The sequence below is a fragment of the Microchirus variegatus genome, assembly GCF_963457635.1.
Source record: "Microchirus variegatus genome assembly, chromosome: 1".
Lineage (NCBI taxonomy): Eukaryota > Metazoa > Chordata > Actinopteri > Pleuronectiformes > Soleidae > Microchirus > Microchirus variegatus.
In genome coordinates this window covers 27,094,575-27,113,262 of record NC_139802.1, presented here as the reverse complement: position 1 = coordinate 27,113,262, position 18,688 = coordinate 27,094,575, and the positions used below count along the sequence as shown (strand labels likewise).

The window sequence follows — 18,688 nt, the reverse complement described above, 5'->3', positions numbered from 1 at the left end:
ATCCAGGATGACAACTGGGGCGAGACGACCACTGCTATCACCGGCACATCTGAGCACAGCCTCTCTCAGGAGGACATTGTTCGCATCACCAAAGACCTAGAGGACAGCGTTGGGCTCGACTGCCGTCGTTACTTCACCCTGACCTTGGCCGTGATCCTGGGACTGCTGGTGTTCCTGACGCCAATTGCCTTCCTGGTGCTTCCTCACCTCCTCTGGCCTGAGAAGCTGCAGAGCTGCGGCACAGCCTGTGAAGGTCTCTTCATTTCCGTGGCCTTCAAACTACTCATACTGCTACTGGCCGTGTGGGCACTGTTCTTCAGGCCACCACGGGCTGGCCTCCCTCGGGTCTTCCTCTTTAGGGCATTGCTTGCTGTGCTGGTGCTGCTCTTCGTTGTCTCCTACTGGTTGTTCTACGGTGTGAGGATACTCGACTCACAGGTGAGTTTAGATGAGGTAAAGAGAAAATAATGCAGGCAGAGCAGGGCCGCCATCAAATAACAATATATACTGCTGTATATAGTTCTTCCCTCAGTATAACAAATGTTCGATAAGTATATCGCGCTTATGTACAAACACTTTGAGGAACAACACATCTAATTACTTAAAGGTGCCATATGTAAGAATGTGGCCAAAAACGGTTACTACATTCAAATTCAAAATACTGAGGTCTTTTAGGTTTTGTTTTCTGACTTAACTGGCAACCCGTGGTTGCTCAGCAGCTGAGACTCTACTGACTGCAATGATTGGTAGATGGCGGTAGGTGGCGCCACATGCCAAAACATGATTTCAAAACATAAACATGATTTGCAGTCTGCAATAGATTTTTTTTAATGCAAATATTTTGTCTGTACTGATGTTGTTGGTGAGTTCAGTTTGTTATATGAACATTATTCCTGAGTCTCTGTGACATATTAGGAGGATTTTATGGCCAGTTGCTTTAGATTTATTACATAATGCACCTTTAAGTTATTTAACTTAGATGTGTGAAAAGCTTTTTGTTTTTAACTAATTTAAAATGTATTGTTTTTTTAGATACACGACGAGGTGATAATACGATATTGCGATATATTGTGATCAGAGTTTATGCAATAACATATTTTTGACTGCCCATGTGTAATATGTCAAAATTGCAGCCATGCATATTTAATGCCGGACATACAGTATTCTGAGGCCACTTCCAGACGGAAATAGCACAAAACTTAAACGATCTTCTTTTTTTGTCTTAAAGACAACATTGTTTCAGGGAATATGAAATATGTCAGGACTGTAAGTTGTGAGGTAACATTACACCAAAAAACAGAACACCTAAAATAGTATATTATCAGAAAAACTCTCATAGTAAAAATAACAGTGTTCTAAGAATCAACACAACATTTGTCTTTGTCTAGTTAGAGGAGTGGAAAGGGGGGGAGGACAGTGCAGTGGCCAAATGCTGCCAATTAGTATACAATATCATGTCATGAAATATCACAATAGTTTCTTATATCCCTATGATTTTCATGATTTCATGATTTTCAGTGCATATATTAAAAATCCAAAACATATTAAAATCAAAATTTACTGGGTTCTTCGACTTTCCTTTAAAAGTAAAAATTAATCTTTAGTCATCATTTATCATGATAGTTATCAATGTCGACTGACTAATTGTCATGCTTTTATAATCTTTACAAAATTAGTGACATGTAAACACAGATATTTGGCTTCTCCAGGGGCCATGTGTTTATGGTGAGACATGATTTAAAATCCCTGTTGGTTCCTCATTCAGAATTCATGTAGAAAAACACACACAGAAGGAAAATATTCTTATGAGTGGCATCCTTTGAAATGCATCTAAATATTAAGTTGCTCTACATCTTATCTCACATGTGTATGTGTTTTTACACCCCCAGTGGTATGTTACAAAGACTTTTTTTTTGCTCACCACTCACTTTTTGCCCTGCAGGATGACAACTACCAGGGAATCGTGCAGTACGCCGTGTCGCTAGTGGATGCTCTGCTCTTCATCCACTACCTGGCCATCGTACTGCTGGAGCTCAGGCAGCTTCAGCCATGCTTCTCCTTGTGTGTCACACGCTCCACGGATGGAGAGACGAAGCACTACAATCTGGGACAGCTCAGGTAAGAAATAGCAAGGAGGATCATTCGAAAAACCGTTTGTCACATGGTTTTTAAAATGTTTTATCCTGCAAAAACTCAAATAAAGATCAAAGAATTCATGTTTTGTGATGATGAAACAGGATCCAAGAAGACCAATTTAAGCACAGGTCCTTGAGTTTAGAGGCTGATATGACGCTTGAGAAACAGGATTTTACGACTCGTAGTGACAGTCGTTCAGTCTTGACACTGCATTTACGAGGAAAGCCTTCAGAATCGCCGCATTCATGGGACAAAGGAAGGTAGTTAAACTAGGAATGTGTGTGTGCATATATTTGGTCGGCCAGCTCGTTGCCTTTCTGGATTCAGGGGTATGCTCTGGGGATTGTTTTAGGGCTACGGCAATTAATTAATCACTTAATAATTGACTGCTTAAATAATTGCCAGCTCTTTTGATTATATAATTCACCAATTAAAGTGATTTTTAAGAAAACAAAATTAGGTCTATGATTGCAGCTTCTTATATTTAAATAAGTTCTGGTTTATTTGCTCCTCTGGGACAGTTAACGTTATATTCTTGACTTGACATTTGAGCTTGTTGCTTGTTGCTTGATTGAACAGAAAACAAGATTTATTTTTAAAAATCCGAGATGGAACAAAGCGCAGACACAAAAGGGCGTTCAGACAAAGTAGCTGATAGGGAAAGGAAATTGTGCCAGAATAAAAAAGGAAAAGGGAGGAGGAAGGCTTCAGAGGAAACTCCTTCAGAAAGAGCTGCAGAGAGAGGCCAGAGAACAGAGGAAAGACCCTGGAGACTGGAGAGAATAGAGAGCGAGGGATTAATAGTTAATGTCTGGGTATTGTTGAAGAATCCTAAAATGAATGTGGGAATGAAAGAATGGGAGTGTGCATGTGTGCTTACGTGTGGGAAAGAACAGCTCAGACTATCTTTTTTGCGGCCTTATCGTCTCTCAGGGAAAACAGGAAGATCCCATGTTTAGTTCTCCTGCTGCTGCCTGGTGTCAGTGTGCAGCCCCCGGTCTCACAAGCACTCCTCCCTACCAATAACTAATAAAAGCAGATGGATTTATAGGTGACAGGTTTATGACAGGATGGATGAAATATTATCTTATATCTTTAGGTCATTGCATTTCAGGGAAGCCTACTCATAGTTCACATGTCCTACATTCTTTGCACTGATCAAAATCATTTGAAAGATGTGCAAAAAGAGACACAATATAATTGTAATACTTTAAATTTACTTTGTCTCTCTGTCTATCTATATCTAGCTAAGGATGTACTTATGGCATACAGAAGAGGGAATGTGCCATAAATGGTGTAAGAGTAAGAAATGAGTTGTCTATATTCACACTGTCTAAGCAGGAAGTATTGCTTTTGCCACAGATCAAACTGGTGAATGTGGTTATGATGGTGTGTGTTCACTGGCTTCCTTCAGGGTGTTGTCCCTCATAAGCTGTGTCATTCATCCCTGCTTGCCCAGCAGCAGTCACACTGTTGTCCGTCTGTGACTGTAAACACACGGCTAATTAGCGCTCCCTGCAGACTGTAGCCGAGCATCTGGTCAGCCTGACACTCCCGCGTGGACACGCACACACACACACACACACACACACACACACACGGGTAATTGCACAATATACATGCAAATGACCCGTGCACATGTACCCATGATCATGAATGTATCATACAGAGAATCCCAGACATGTGTGGGTGTTGTGTTTTCTCAGCCAATCCCCAGTGTGTTTCCTCTTCCATGAACAGGCTGCAGTTGTGGCTCACATTCCTCTTTCTCTGGCATCCATCTTTAGCTTTATCATGACGGAGACCCTGCTCAGACTCTGTGGTCCTGAGAGCCTGTCTCTGTCTGACTGTCTTTGATACCAATCTGAAGACCTGAGGATTCTTTTTTGTCTCCTTGTCAGAACAGAAAAGTTAAATGAACACATTCCTTATGGCCTGGCTGGGAGTGTTGTTGCAGTGGGGTGGGGGTTAAACACATTCCCTGCTGGGAACAGTTTACATTCCATGACTGGTCAGTGCTGAGTCTGCTCCCTTTCTCTTCACAGCAGCTCCTTCACTTTAAGTTAAGGATATAATATGTAACATATATTCATAGTTGTGTATTTATTAGTTTTTTTTTAGATTCATACAAAGCTGTATTTCCGTTGAATGTACCATTTTAATTTTCCCTTTATTGACTTCTATTGTCTACTTTACCTGTCTTTGCTATAACTTCCTGAGCAAACGCCCTATGAAACATCAGTGAGGAAGGAAATATTCACTGCTACTAGCCAAGCTCCTAAAGTGCAAACTATTTCCATGATCCCACGCTGCTTCCCCACGCCATCAAACTAGGTATTTTGTTATTGTTGAGATTGGGAGACCCTTTAGAGCAGAAGTTACATACCGTGTGTTTAATATTCCAAACTGACTTTTCATCCCGGACACTTCTCCAGATGCTGCTGTGTCAACCAGTGACGCTGTTTGTTTAAATTGTCCTGGTCGTGTTTGCTTGGCTTAATAATCGATTGCCGTTGAGGAGCAGAAGGAATTCTTACTCAATGCTCATGAAAGTGGTTGCTGAACAATGGCTGTGTCTGTTTGTCTGTGTCACACACTCTGCTGCCCCTTTGGCAGAACGAGACCTGCCTCTGGCACTGCTTAATATTCAACATCCTGTGAAATATTTGATTTTGTTTTGCAATAATTGGAAGTTACTAACCTTCCGGCAACACGGGTAAGTAAGTGAGCATGAGGAAGACCCCTAGGGACTCATCAATGTGAACCAATCTGCAAATGCAAATTCTTTATCATGATAAAAATATTCTCAGACACTAAATATTACCAAAGACAACACTTATGATCCGTCTCTACATTCTGCACGTTGCCCATTACAGTGCACCATACAAAAAATGTTAAACTAAGTATTAAATACATTATACAGGTCATCAAAAATGGGCCCAGTTAATCACCCAGCCCTACTGTGAAGATGATTTACAGAGGCTGTTTTTTTAAGTCTAATGTTTATAGAACTTGTTTACTTTACATGCTTTTCACCAGCAGGGAAGAGCAATAGAAGCAGAAAGCCCCTGAACCTTTCTCACGTCATGTATTTTTAGTCTGTTAACAAATACTTGTAACTCTGTTACCCTCATGCACGTGATTTTCAAATGATGGCAAACCAGTGTGAACAAAGTCATGTCTGTGTGGTTTCTATCTGTCTGTGGTACTGTATAAATGACACATTACTTTAATGTAACATTTGCTCGGAGGTCAGAACTTGCTTTTCTGATGGGGTCAGAGGCCGACTGTGATCCTTCACTGGGATAATCTGAAGCGCATGCTGCGGACAAGCATGTGCTGTTATTGGAGTATATTGAGTTATTTCTCCTCGTGGCTTAAAGAATGACACAGGGACACAGTGAGGACTCACATCTATTATCTATGGTTTTTTTTTCACAGGGTCACAGGGAGAGCCAGAGTCAGTCCCAGCTGACACTGGGCGAGAGTGAGACAGACCTCAGAAAAGCTCACCCCCGGTTTCCATGTCTCGCCTCACAGTTATATTATTTTTATCTCTGTGTTAAAACGTAATGCATTTATGTATATATATGCATACAAAATATAGATTTATATACAAATATTATTATTAGTCGAGACAAATTCTCGACTAATAATTGATCATGCTGTTGTGCTTAAACAGAAAGGATGAGATAGACGGGTGTGAAAGTTAATTTTCACCACCAGCAAAGTGAATTGATATGGGATATCAGGGGACATATATGCCGCTTCCTGAGAATCATACACACCACCAATATTAAGCATTTTGCTACTTTTATGTTCTTTTCTATGAGCTTAGATGAATTCCTTTTTAACTGTAGTCTAATGTTATTTAGCCTATTTGAGGTTATAGGTTCTCTCAGTCACTACATCCTGGTGCAGGTTCTGATAAACTTGGACTGTGGCAGGAAGCTTTTGCTGTGAGACCCAAACAATAGTCGCCACTTATTGATTTCGCTTTTTAGTTTTCGCTCAGTTGTCATTTAAGTTTGAGACCCCTGATTTAGAGAATGCGTTTGCATTGATGTTTGTGTGCACCTCATGAAGGAACCTGATGATAATTGCTGGTCTGTTGCTGGTGCATTGGAAACAATACTGATAAAGTGAGAATTGGTCAATTCTGCTCATAACACTTATCCTTATTTGAAGGTCAGTAATATCAAATATTGATAAGAACGTTGATATTTAAAGGTTAGTCAAACAGTCATTCAGCCAGGAAATGTTCTTGGAGCTATGTAGATAAGCCTGTTTTGCTGGGTCAGCAAAACTACTGTGTGGTCTCAACTTGTGGTAGGTTAAAACTTTAACATTGTGTAAAAACAGTCCTACATTTAACTGCCACAATAATACAGTCTGCCAATATTGGGTAATATTGGCCACTCGTGAAATCATGCCAGAGTAAATTAAGCTATAGAGTGTGTGATTTACTGATGAATTTAAAAGGTTATGGTGTGCTTTAAAGTCTGATGTAGCTCTGACCACGACAAAGAGGCACATTGTGAAAGGGCCCCTGCTTTATGTTGTGTAACATGTAAAAACACCCTGCTTGTGTACATTGGGTTTAATAGTGTGCGGTTATGATGGACAAGACTTGGCAAACTTTATGTTCTACGCTGTGAAGGATGACTTTTTTCTCAGTTCGCTCAAACACTTCCCGCGTCACAGTTATCAGTGTGTGTGAGGTAACTCCTCTGCTATCTATGACGCTATCCTGCATCTGATGTTTCCAGTGCTACATGACGGAGATGTAATGTTGTTTACTCAGTGTGGATAGAAAGAAAAGTGGCAGTCATATTGCACCCTGCAAAAGATTAGATATACATCTTTTTAAAATAAACACAGAGCCATAACTGTTTGTCTGTGTTCAGTGAATTTATGCTCTGTTTCTTTTTGAAAATGAATCTACGAAAGTGTGTGAAAAGTGTCCTGCTGCGTTTTTACGTCTGTGTTCTATATCGCTTGTGGTGGGAATTTCCCACTAATGCATTAATTTAAGTCCTGTTTCTTCTCAGATCATTCTTGTTTCTCATGTCCCCTTTTCCCCCTTAGCATCACCTTTTTTAATTTTTATTTATGTGGAATCAGGTTTCGCAAGTGTTCTGTTGTTTACTTACTTGTAAACACGTGCTTCCCTCTTCATTGCCTTACAACTATGCATGGACATTTGTGATTCTTCTGTCATGGGAAGTGTTAAAAAAACATTATTCAGGCTGTTTTTGTCCTCGTCCATAGTCTCTATTTTTCCTTTCCTTTCCTTTCCCAGTATAGTGAAAAACGTCCCATGGCTAATGTTTTTTTTGCATCTTCTCTTCTGCAGTATTCAGCGAGCAGCTCTGGCAATCGTCGAGCATTACTATTGCGATTTCCCAGTCCACAACCCGGCGTTGCTCTCGGCCTCCAAATCCCGCGCCGCAAAGCACTTGGCTGGCCTCAAGGTCTACAACGTGGATGGTGAGTTCCAAGCAGCCCCCGCTGAGGGTGAGTGGGAAGGACTTTGAACGCCGGCTTGTTTTTTGGTCTGTGCTTTTGGTTGTTTTGTGTGTTACTTGTCATCTTGGACAGGATATGTGTTTGTTTTCCAGTCTTTAAAATGTTTAATTCTGTCTTAACCTGTTAACATGTGGATAATTTTCACCATCAAAATGACACAATGACATGCTTTTAAAATGCTTTTTATTTATTTTTCTTATTTAAAGAGCAGTTTTTGCATTTATTGAAAACTTCTCAGAGACAAAATTGTAAGAAATCAGTTCTTAGATAAAAATCACAATCCATAACAAAGCGTTATAAAGAGTGTCAAAGAAATTAAACGTTTAAAATGTTAACGCAGGTAAAAAGGTGTACCATGAAATCCAAAGACAGAGGTAAAATAAGTATTTTTTATAACTATTAAATAATTATTTAATTGCATTCATTTATTGAGCCTTTATTTTACCAGGAAATCCATTTTTTACTGATGATGGTTTAGCTTATTGTATACATGCATGTTGCGCCCATCAATGGTGACTATTTCCCCACATGATATGGTTCATGTTTTTCCATACATTTTTACCATGACGTCATTTATTTCAGTGTGATTTAACATCACAGTGAAACTCAACAATATGTTTTTATTTTTTCCAATCTGTGATGAACTGAATTATCACAACTGCACTTTTCTGAGTTGCTCGTTGTGATGGATCACTCAGTCTGAGGCACCATTCATGTCTCTGCAAGATGATTTCATTTTCCAACATCGCTGGAATGTGCTGAAACAAATGGCTGCCTGGAAGGAAGAAAATCGATCTGCAAACAGAGTTTCATTGGAAAATTGTCAACAGTAATTTAAAGCGTGGGTGATTTGTAGATAATAGCTTGCACCACGCAAAACTGCAAGTGTTGTCATTCGATATGTGAGTCGGTACTCACTGTGTTACCTTAGAAGCAGGTGGGAATAAGATCCAAGCACCCGCTCGGCTGAAATGTTGACTTTCTCTTCCTTATGTGTCTCTTAACACTGACGCGAACCTTTTAAAAAGTCTTAGGAGCCAAACTGAAAGCCTGCCTTTTGGACAGTAAGTGAATGACGTTTCTAACTCGAGCATCCTCGCAGCCTGCCGGTGTTCACTTTGTGAAATGTCTCACTGTCCTCGTACTTGACACTAAATGAAAGCCTCGTTTACGCCCAGAAATGAAGTCACCGTGTGAAACGCACTATGAATCCACTCACTCCTCACCGCTCCTCTTCACTCGCTGCATGCCACAGGTTGATGGAAAAGTTCAAAGTCGTCCTTGAGGCAGCTGGCAGAATGTAACACAAGCCCTTTATTAAATTAATGCTCTCCCTTAAGTGTCCTCAAGCTTCACTTAAGTGCACTAACTTGACTCCCTCTTCCTTTTTTTCCCTGCTGTCATTTGTTTCCCTCCTCTCTTCTTCCTCCTCAAATAATAGTTGGAGACAGTGGTGGAAATGTCTGATAAATCAATAGCTATTATGCTGCTGGTCTCGTCGTTTCTCTTGTGTCTCATCTTCCTTTATTTTCATCCGGCACCAGCTGGTCAGGAACCCTTATCTCTCCATCTCTCTCTTTCTCTCTTTTAGACAGTTTACTTTCCTCCTCCTGCCGCACAAGTCGATCTTAGGGACGTACAGTTGTCTTTGCTAATTAAAGAGCGCTGAAGCTCAGCGCACAGAGCAGCAATCCTAGTCCTCACTTACACATCCTCCAAATTATTTTAGGTGATATTATGTTGCCAAACAAACCCTTTGCTTTCAATATTATCTTCTCTCTTCTAGATGTTGAGGATTACAAATTATTTCCAGTAGGGTTGAGCAATTTGGGTCAAACATCTAATTGTAATTTTGATTCACGATATAACTTTTGAGTCAATTTTCATATCAGAAGCCTAACGGTGGACCCTTACCACAAGATCCTGTTAAAATATTAGCTACTACACTAATAGAATAAGAACTTGTGTCATATTTTTTATTTTTTTGTGGGACAGCCCCAATTCCCAGCAAATAATATTCCCTCTCACAAGTAGATGCTTGTGTAAAAATATATCTTTATTTGTCTTAATGAGGAATTGTTTTCATTAATTTCAACATTTTTCGATTAAAAAAAAAATGAATAAGATTCAGATTAAGTATTCAGAGGTGGCCATTATGTGTGAAATAACTTTAAATGATTTGAATTAGTTGGAAAGATTGTTTTTGTTTGCTACTCAGCTCTTTGTTTATATCTTTCCTATTGACGCTTTTTAAATCTTGAAAATGTCAGAAATTCTGAGTTTTCATCCCAACATCTATCATCCTTAAATCCCATGTAGCAACAGTTACACCGAGACCAGGGAGTGTTGGAAACTCCCTCCTCTCCGTCCATGAATTATTCTGTTTATACACGATCTCTGCCCTACATTAATAATTCACCAGTTCAGCCTTCTTTTAACCTGCACTAATATCAGCAGCCCCCATCCTCATTCCAAAAATGTCTACTTTTGAAGTAGTCGGAGACATTTTTTTAATTGGATACTCCATTCTACCTGAAGGCACAGAGAGGCCGAGTAGTAAGAAGGTTTGAATATCAATAACCATCTGTGGGTGAGCAGTTTTTTGTTGTTGTTTTTTTGCATTATCGCAGTGCTTGGAACAATCAAAAAAATACGACTTTGTGTGGCTTTGTCAATTGCTGGGGTTTTTAATATTGCCGGTGATAAAACAAAATGGACTGAGGTTTATGTGCATTAATAATCTAAAAAATCTAAAATGAATTTTCAGAGCAGCTTGTTCACTCATTGTCTTTACTTTTCCTTTCTGGACTCTTAAATCTGATTCTGTGCCTGAGACATACATAAATACATACTGCAACTGTTCTGGTCTTGTCTTTTTCTAATGCCAGGCCCAGGAAATAATGCTGCAGCAGGTCTCGCTCACTCCCAGTCCAGAGCCATGATCGCAGCAGCTGCTCGACGCAGAGATTCCAGCCACAACGAGCTCTACTACGAGGAGGCCGAGCACGAAAGGCGCGTCCGCAAACGGAAAGCGAGGTGGGGGAATTAAAAACTTTTAAACTCACTTTCAAATCCATTATCAACTGCTGAGCACAGCTTTGTAAAGGGCCCAATAAAATAGGTAAAACTTGTTGCAATTTTTTGAACATATATTGTAAATGTGAGCCTTACCACAGCAGATGCATTAAATACTCGAAATTAGAGATTATTTTGTGCTTTGACGTATTTATACAAGGGGCCCACGGTTGGTGTAGTGGTTAGCGCTCTCGCCTTTGCAGCAAGAAGACCTGGGTTCCCAAGTTCGAGCCCTGGTTGGAACCTTGGGCCAAGGAGTTTGCAGGTTCTCCTCATGTGTGTCTGTGTGTGTCTGTGTGTGTCTGTGTGTGTCTGTGTGTGTCTGTGTGTGTGTGGGGGGGGGGGTTTCTCTGGGTTCTCCGGCTTCCTCCCACAACACAACCCTCCCTCCAAAAACATACAGATTTGGGAATTAGGTGAATTGGACACTCTAAATTGACTGTAGGTGTGAGAGTGTGAGTTGTTTGTCTCTATATGTGGGCTTGCGATGGACTGGCCAACTGTCCAGGGTGTACCCTGCCTCTCGCCTTTTGTCAGCTGAGATAGGCATAGCACCCCCCCACGACCCTCCTGTGGAAGATAAAGTGGTTGGTAATGGATGAAACTTTAGCTTTGTTGTTCTGCATTTTCCCCACAGACTGGTGGTGGCAGTAGAGGAAGCATTCACACATATCAAGCGCATGCAAGAGGAAGAGCAGAAGAAGGCTCCAAGTGATGTCATGGACCCACGAGAGGCGGCACAGGCCATCTTCCCCTCCATGGCTCGAGCCCTGCAGAAATACCTGAGGACCACCAAGCAGCAGCACTGCCACAGCATGGAGAGCATCCAGCAGCACCTGGCCTTCTGTATCACCAACAACATGACACCCAAGGTCTGGCCTTTAGTCACGGCTCTGTCACATGACTGTGGCTTTATTTACATGGACACAAAAGCTCGATTAGAGTAAAAATGCTTCATGTACACTTCAATTTGAATATGCTCGTCTAAAACGACCCATTTGGAAGGATGTTTCATTCTGATTGTCTTCCTGGTTTGTGAATTCAAAATGCATTAGGGGCATGTTTATTTATTTTAATAATATGAAGGTGCTCTAAAGTGAACAGTCCCTGCCAGTTACCTGGCCGAAAGAAAAGGCAGTTTACAGCAGCATTATTATTGTGAAGAAAGCTACGTTAAGAGTTGCCCCGTCCACGTTCAGTACATAGACTGTATGCACTTTGTTCTCTATGTTGTGAATAAGTAGAGCAATCCTGCACTTTAAACTTTTCACGGATGTTTCGTTCTTCAGTTAGACGGATCGCCATGTGATAGTCTTGCAATTTTTGATGATCACATTATCACTATGTTGGGATATTATCGGTATCATGGACCATGTATCGCGTATCGTATTGTGAGGTACCCTGAGATTCCTGAGTAAACATGTATAACATATAAAAATAAGCGATAGTAAGTAGAAACTGATTAGTGATTGACCTGGTGATTTTGTTCCAATGTTCTCCTGTTCCTCCACTCAAACTCAAAATAACCCACGGTTATTGGATTATGTAAATAGAGTTAATTAAGGAGAACTGATGGTCATTTAAGGTGAATCTGAAATGTAATTATACTCATGGGTGCTGGTGATACGCTTCAACTTACTCTAACTGTGTCTGGCTCTGATAAAAAAAAAATACAGACACATATCAGGTTTGGTCAATATTCTCTCGGGCTGTTGCACTCAAATGTAAACAGGGAAGGTAGAATGTCTAATCATTATATATTAGATATTTAAACTTATAAGGTGTTTTCTTGTCCTTAGACGTGACTTAGTTGTGTTTTTGTGCACCCAGGCGTTTCTGGAGAGCTACCTGAACCCAGGTCCGACCCTGCAGTACAGCCGCGACCACTGGCTCTCCCGTCAGTGGACACTGATCAGCGAAGCAGCGGTCACCAGCAGCCTGAAGGACGGCACCATCTTCCTGCTCAAGTGCGTGGACTTCAGCCTGGTGGTGACGTCCAAGAAGATCCCGTACATCCAGATGACGGAGGAATACATCGACCCCAAGTCACACAAGTTTGTCTTGCGGCTTCAGTCTGAAACTTCCGTGTAGGAGGACTTGGTTTTTTTTTTACTCCTCACTCTTTTTGTTGCTCAAATGTTTTCATTTTGGTTTTGCAGTTTTTATTTTAACTTTTTTGGAATTTTTATATAATGTATATGAGTCTCTATATCACACACGTTTGAATATATTGATCTTTTTATGTTGTATTTGGATGGAAAGAAGAATTGCCACAGGATTACGCTCACAGGAGTTTGGAAGCCTGGTGCGCACATGGCGTATGTGCGAGTGTATGTGTGTGTGTGTGTGTGTGTGTCATTATCATTCGTTCCTTTTGTGAGCAGTTGGAGTCGAACCAAACAGGAACATTTGAGGTTGACGTCTCCACAGAGACTTTTTGTTTTTTGTCTCTGTCAAACTTTTATATGCATGGAACAGACCGATGAACCACCAAGGGCCGCACTGGTGTGACTCATATTTTGGAGTCATTTATGTATGAAACAAGTATTTTGCCTGTTTTACCGTCTCGCCTTCAACATCTGAAGGTATTCAGATGCTTTTGGACGTCAACAGATTGAGATGTAAATGGATTTATTTCTCTCTCAAAAAACAAAAACAAATTAAATGCATTTGACAAAAAAAGAAACTAAACTTCAATCAGATTTTGCATTAAATGCACATTCATGTATGTTTTTTAAATTAAAAGAAAGTATCTTAAAGGTTGGAATATATCTGCTCAAAAAGGATGTCTGCCTCTTTTCATTTCCTCATCACTACTTCAGGACATCTGCACAGCTCCGGAGAAACACTTTGTGTTTCTACATTTGAAACGTCAAACCTCACTAAGACTGGTCATACAGTAGCAGCCTTGTGTTCTAATGTTAGCAACCAAAGAGGGGCACTTTGGCCTGTTTCGGTGCATGATTTCTCTCCAGGTGCAACGGAGCAAAACCAGAAATATTTCCACTCCAGTTGGGAACAACACATGCATGCTATGTTTAACACCAAGGTGAACTCAGAGTGAACCAGGCTATAAAGGACGATGGATACTTGGCCAAAAACATTTGCCCTGCCTCATCGGTTCAGTAACGCTCTCACTGCTTTTCCGTCCACTGATCTGCCTGCCTGATGTGATGGAAAGGGAAGGCGGTGAGAAGGGAGGGGCAGAAAAAATACTGACTTCTACAGACCATAATTCAAAATCCTCTTTTAGTAACAGAAATTTAAACACTGTAAATTCTCTCATAACGGCTGGCATTCTAATGTGCATGTGGTGAATTCGGTGTAATGAGCATTTCCACTGCACAACAACAGAATAATGTTGTCATCAGAATTCATAAAGTTGGACGTTGTTAAGTCGTCTTCAACAAAACTCTCCCTGATATTTCGCACATTAAAAGCCTTTTTAAAGCCACAGTAAAATCAGGACCGCTCGAAAAATGTTATCTTCAGGTCCTGAATGATACTAACATATGGGACCATGGCTCTCTGTTCTCAGATGAACTCCAAAATATCAGTACACTTAAATATTCCATTCAAAGCCTGATTGTATCAATTCTTTGAAGCACTGTATTGATATTCTGACAGTTTTCTGACAGTGGTGTTGTGTTGTATTTAACCCTCCAACCACTAGTTAGTAGCAGGATTCAGGCCATTTGACTCTTTCCCTGTCGCGCGACTCTCACTAAACAAAGAAAACTGTATGTTGTTTCTGGTTAAAACATAGTTTTTCTCAAATAGATGTATGCAGTCGCCAAATTCTTCGCCAAAACACAGGCCTGATTTTGACACATGTTTATTTCCTTTTCCTGAAGTGTGCATAATAGTTGTTGTAGAACAACCCGTGCACCCGCTCTCTCTGAACTGTGCTTTGACTAGTGAAACCCTCCAGTTATTGGCCAGAATTCTCAAAGGCTTAAACAGAGCCCAGAGGAGGTGCTGCATTCTTCATCTCCATCTGTTCACTTGACTGACGTTACACTGAAAAGTCATCATGGGATTCATGAGATCCTGCCAACTGTACCGTTAAAAGAAGACATTATTTTGCCTTTATTTCTCAATACTTGACATGTAACACAGGTCTTTAGTGATAAAAACCCTACAGCTACAACAACAAGGCAACAACAAGGCAAATAAGAAATCAGCACAGGTTCCTTTCTCCCACTGGCTTAACCAGAAGCCTTAGTTTGAGAATTGACAGTATTTAAAGTATGATTTCATATTTCAGGGCTCACATGACTTTGCTCTTGTGTCGATAATATACAGTAAGTTAATGCATGAATTGGCAGGAAGAGGTGGGTGGGAGCAGGGTGGAACCTGGTTCCCAACTGGACCGTCTGGTTTTCTTTTCCCACCTTGTGTTATGTCTCTATGAAACATGCTCACAGGGCAACCCTCGGGTCAGCCAGCTTCAATGAAGACTTGTGACTCTTATTGTTTCTTTCACCTGAAGAATTGTCATGCCGGGGAAAATCAACAGTAAAATGAAGCTAATGAGACTAAAATTACACTTTAGTCAGTTTTTTTTTTCTGCTTGTCTTTTGTCAAATGGAAATATCACCATGGATGTTTTTTTTTGGTTTTGTTTTTTTAAAAGGAGGCTAAACACTGAGTTCATGAATTGAATCAATGAGAGGGAAAAACTTGTAGTCAAAGCGATTCTCTGTGGCTGTAAGAAAATATGTCCCCTGCTGCCCCCTGCTGCCTGAGGGAAGCAATGACTTGTTTTCCCTAAATGTTTTAGGGAAAACTAAATGTGTTTTTGTTTTGTTTTTTTATGAAAACCATTGTTCCACTGGAAACTTGTAACTTTCACACAAACTAGTAAGATGTTTACAAAAGGCTTTTGTTGCTGTTGGAAATATCTTTTCAAAGCACCTGCCACTGGTCATTATTTGACAGGTGGATTTCTATAATCCCAGTGTGACTGTGCCCTTCTGTTTTTACACTGTGTCTATTTATGTGAACAAGCATGTGTGTATGTGTGTGTATGTATGTATGTGTGTATGCCATTCCAGTTCAAATGACCCCTCCTCCTCCTCTTCCTCTTCCTCCTCAAAACTACCATCTGTCTCGATGTTGCCAGGTTTTACCTTGGACAGTTTGATGACGATCACGTGATGTTGCAATGTAAGACATGTTTCATTTTCACACTATTAGCATTTCTTAAAATTTTTTTTTTTTTTTTTTTTTTTAAAACGGACAGAGAGAGAGAGAACAAAAATAAAACATTTTCTAAACCTTTGGATTTGAAATTGTCCTGTGTTTTGCCATAAATGTGCTTAAATTGATTAACCAGACTTTTAACAACATATAATTCAGATGTACTGCTTTGTTCTATTACTATTTAAAAGTGTGTACAGAGGCTATAAGAAGCAGAAAGTGCTCATAATGTTAAAAATACGTCACAGTTTGTGAAGAACAACAGTCTATACTGTGAGTACTTTATATCACTACTAACATGTGATATAAAATTAATCCTAACTTTGACACAACAACATAAGGCATTTTTTAAAGCCTGAATATGTAACCTATAAACACACACCCCAGGATGTCCATATAAGGAGTTGAATTATTCCCACTGCAATTACCAAGGGTGCACCTAAGGGTTAATATTTGAATTTAAAAAAAACATGAAATAACCCCAAATATTGTTTAAAACATACTACTACTACTACATAAAACCTTTAAATTCTTAATTAGTCTGATTCTGAACTTAAAACTGCAGTGTGTAACTTTTGGTGTGTGTTCTTTTGATGTTATATTCTGCCTGTTCAGTCTACATGAACAGATATGATGTAATATTATTTGTATGATGCATCTCTCAGACCTTACTGAGTTTTTGAGCAGTAGAATTGCCTGCACTGTTGCCTCGGCCTGTCTTGATAAAAAAAAACAATCACTTCCTGTGTGCAGCACGAGAATGTTGCCGTGTGAGGGAAAATCGAAACTTACTGAGAGAATGGAGCTGATCTCGTTTCAATGTAACAAACTGGATTTAAAGGTTGCGTACTACAGTTTTAACCTGTGAGGATTTCTATTTGTTCCTTTTTCCCTCCCTCACGTTCGGTCCCACCAACACTCCCCTCTGTCGCTACCCATTAAGTGTGCAGTCCTGCTGTCTGACATGCTGAAGCAAAACTTTTGCTTGTTAATTTTTTTTATTTTTTTTTTGGGGGGGGGGGGGGGGGGCGTATTTTAGTGGCTTTCTGTTTCTGTTGTCATTGAGCACAGAGATAATTGGCCCGCTGTAGGCCTGTCAGAGCTGCAGCACCAGGCCTTGTGGGTAAATGAATGTCACTGTCAGTGTCCCACACTGAAAATGAACAACCTCATCCCTCCGTGAGCTCCGGGCACGAGGCTGCCTGTCGTAACTCATCTGTCCTGGGTTTAATACCCCTCGCGTTCCCACCTGACCAACGCACAGCCGGGATGAGGAGGAGAGAGATGGGTAGAAAGAAAAATGAGAAGCATTTGCATCTAAATGGAATGTTTTTCTTCCTCTCAATCCTCCCTTTCTATTCTACTGGTAATGAGTTGGTTATGTGCAGATCAAGGCATGAACAGAAATATTTCTTCCTGCTGGTGGTTTGTGTTGTGAAAGGAACATCTACATTTTCTCTCGTTTTGGCTCGCCTCACCTATACAGATGAGTCCTGAGGCCCTTTCTGTTGTCAGCATTCATGTAAAAACACCATCATGTTAAAGGTTCACAGGATTATGTAATGACAGGGGTGATTGATCCACTGCTGCCTCCATCAGTAAGTTGTTATTTTGTGACTTTAGTGACACAAACTTACCAAATGAGAGGAGTAGATCAGTAGAACACTGACAAGCTTAACAAAACAGATGTTATTGTCTCTTTAGATTTTATTAGAGTTATTGCAATTTTGATTTGGTTCATCATATGTTTGTCTTTATTACAGATTTAAGACATGATTGAGCACTATTACTTGAGAAACCATCTACCAACTACTATATTGTAATGCAAGGATGACACTTTAAAGATATGAATTGTTTACCACATGAACAGTACTAGTTCATTTTCACTAAGGCACCCTCTGCTTCTTCTTCAGGATGAGTGTGGTGTTTCATTTTGCCTCAGTTCATGTTTAAATGCATACATATAGAGTAAGACTGTGATCTGCCTCTCGGTGTTGTGGACACAGTGTGGTACATACACTGTTTACACGCTGTTTCACATTCACCTCCAGGGGAATAATGATTCTTGCATGACCCTGTATTATTAATTCATGTCCAGTGGTACAAGTTTAGCAGGAGTTTGTGTGTGTGTGTGTGTGTTTGTTCTTGTACGGCATACTGATTACAAGTGATGGTTTTTAATCAACAGAGTGAGGTCATTTTGACGAAGTGGGGACATTTTGGCCAGTCCTCACTTTATTCATTGAAATCACTTCCTTAGGTTGTAAATGTGCTATACTCTGTTTTTAACAGAGGTCCTCAATTTTGTACAAATTTTGTTTCACACACATTTTGCTCTGGGGCTCCACCAACAGAGATTTTATGGTACTGCACCCAGTAGTTCTTCATATATGTCATTCATGAAGTAGATATTTGTAATTGTGTTAATTTATAAAGTGGACATGCTGGTGTGTGTGTGTGTGTGTGTGTGTGTGTGTGTGTGTGTGTGTGTGTGTGTGTGTGTGTGTGTGTGTGTGTGCGTGTGTGTGCGTGTGTGTGCGTGTGTGTGCGTGTGTGTGTGTGTGTGTGTGTGTGCCCCTGTGGACAGCCTTTGATCCTGTCTCTCCCCAGCTCGATCTCCCCCAGCCCTCACTGTCCAGGTCCCTATTCCCATTAGGAGGCTCAACAATGCTGAATTATTCACCGGTATTTGAATAATTCAAGGTGAGAACGCTAATTGACTGAACGAAAAACATGTGCCAATCTG

The 18,688-nt window shown here is 40.3% G+C and overlaps 1 protein-coding gene across 1 annotated transcript in view; it reads left to right on the top strand.

The window, feature by feature from the left end:
- The window catches only part of LOC310934307 (vang-like protein 1), a 39,281-nt gene extending 25,620 nt beyond the window's left edge, over positions 1-13,661 (top strand). Inside the window, exons 3-8 of the mRNA XM_083898001.1 lie at positions 7-438; positions 1,943-2,118; positions 7,493-7,653; positions 10,554-10,701; positions 11,378-11,612; positions 12,571-13,661. Of these exons, the coding sequence (XP_083754127.1) occupies positions 7-438; positions 1,943-2,118; positions 7,493-7,653; positions 10,554-10,701; positions 11,378-11,612; positions 12,571-12,831 (1,413 nt within the window). The 3' untranslated portion in view covers positions 12,832-13,661. The remainder of the gene's footprint in view (positions 1-6; positions 439-1,942; positions 2,119-7,492; positions 7,654-10,553; positions 10,702-11,377; positions 11,613-12,570) is intronic.
- Positions 13,662-18,688: the final 5,027 nt, after the last annotated feature.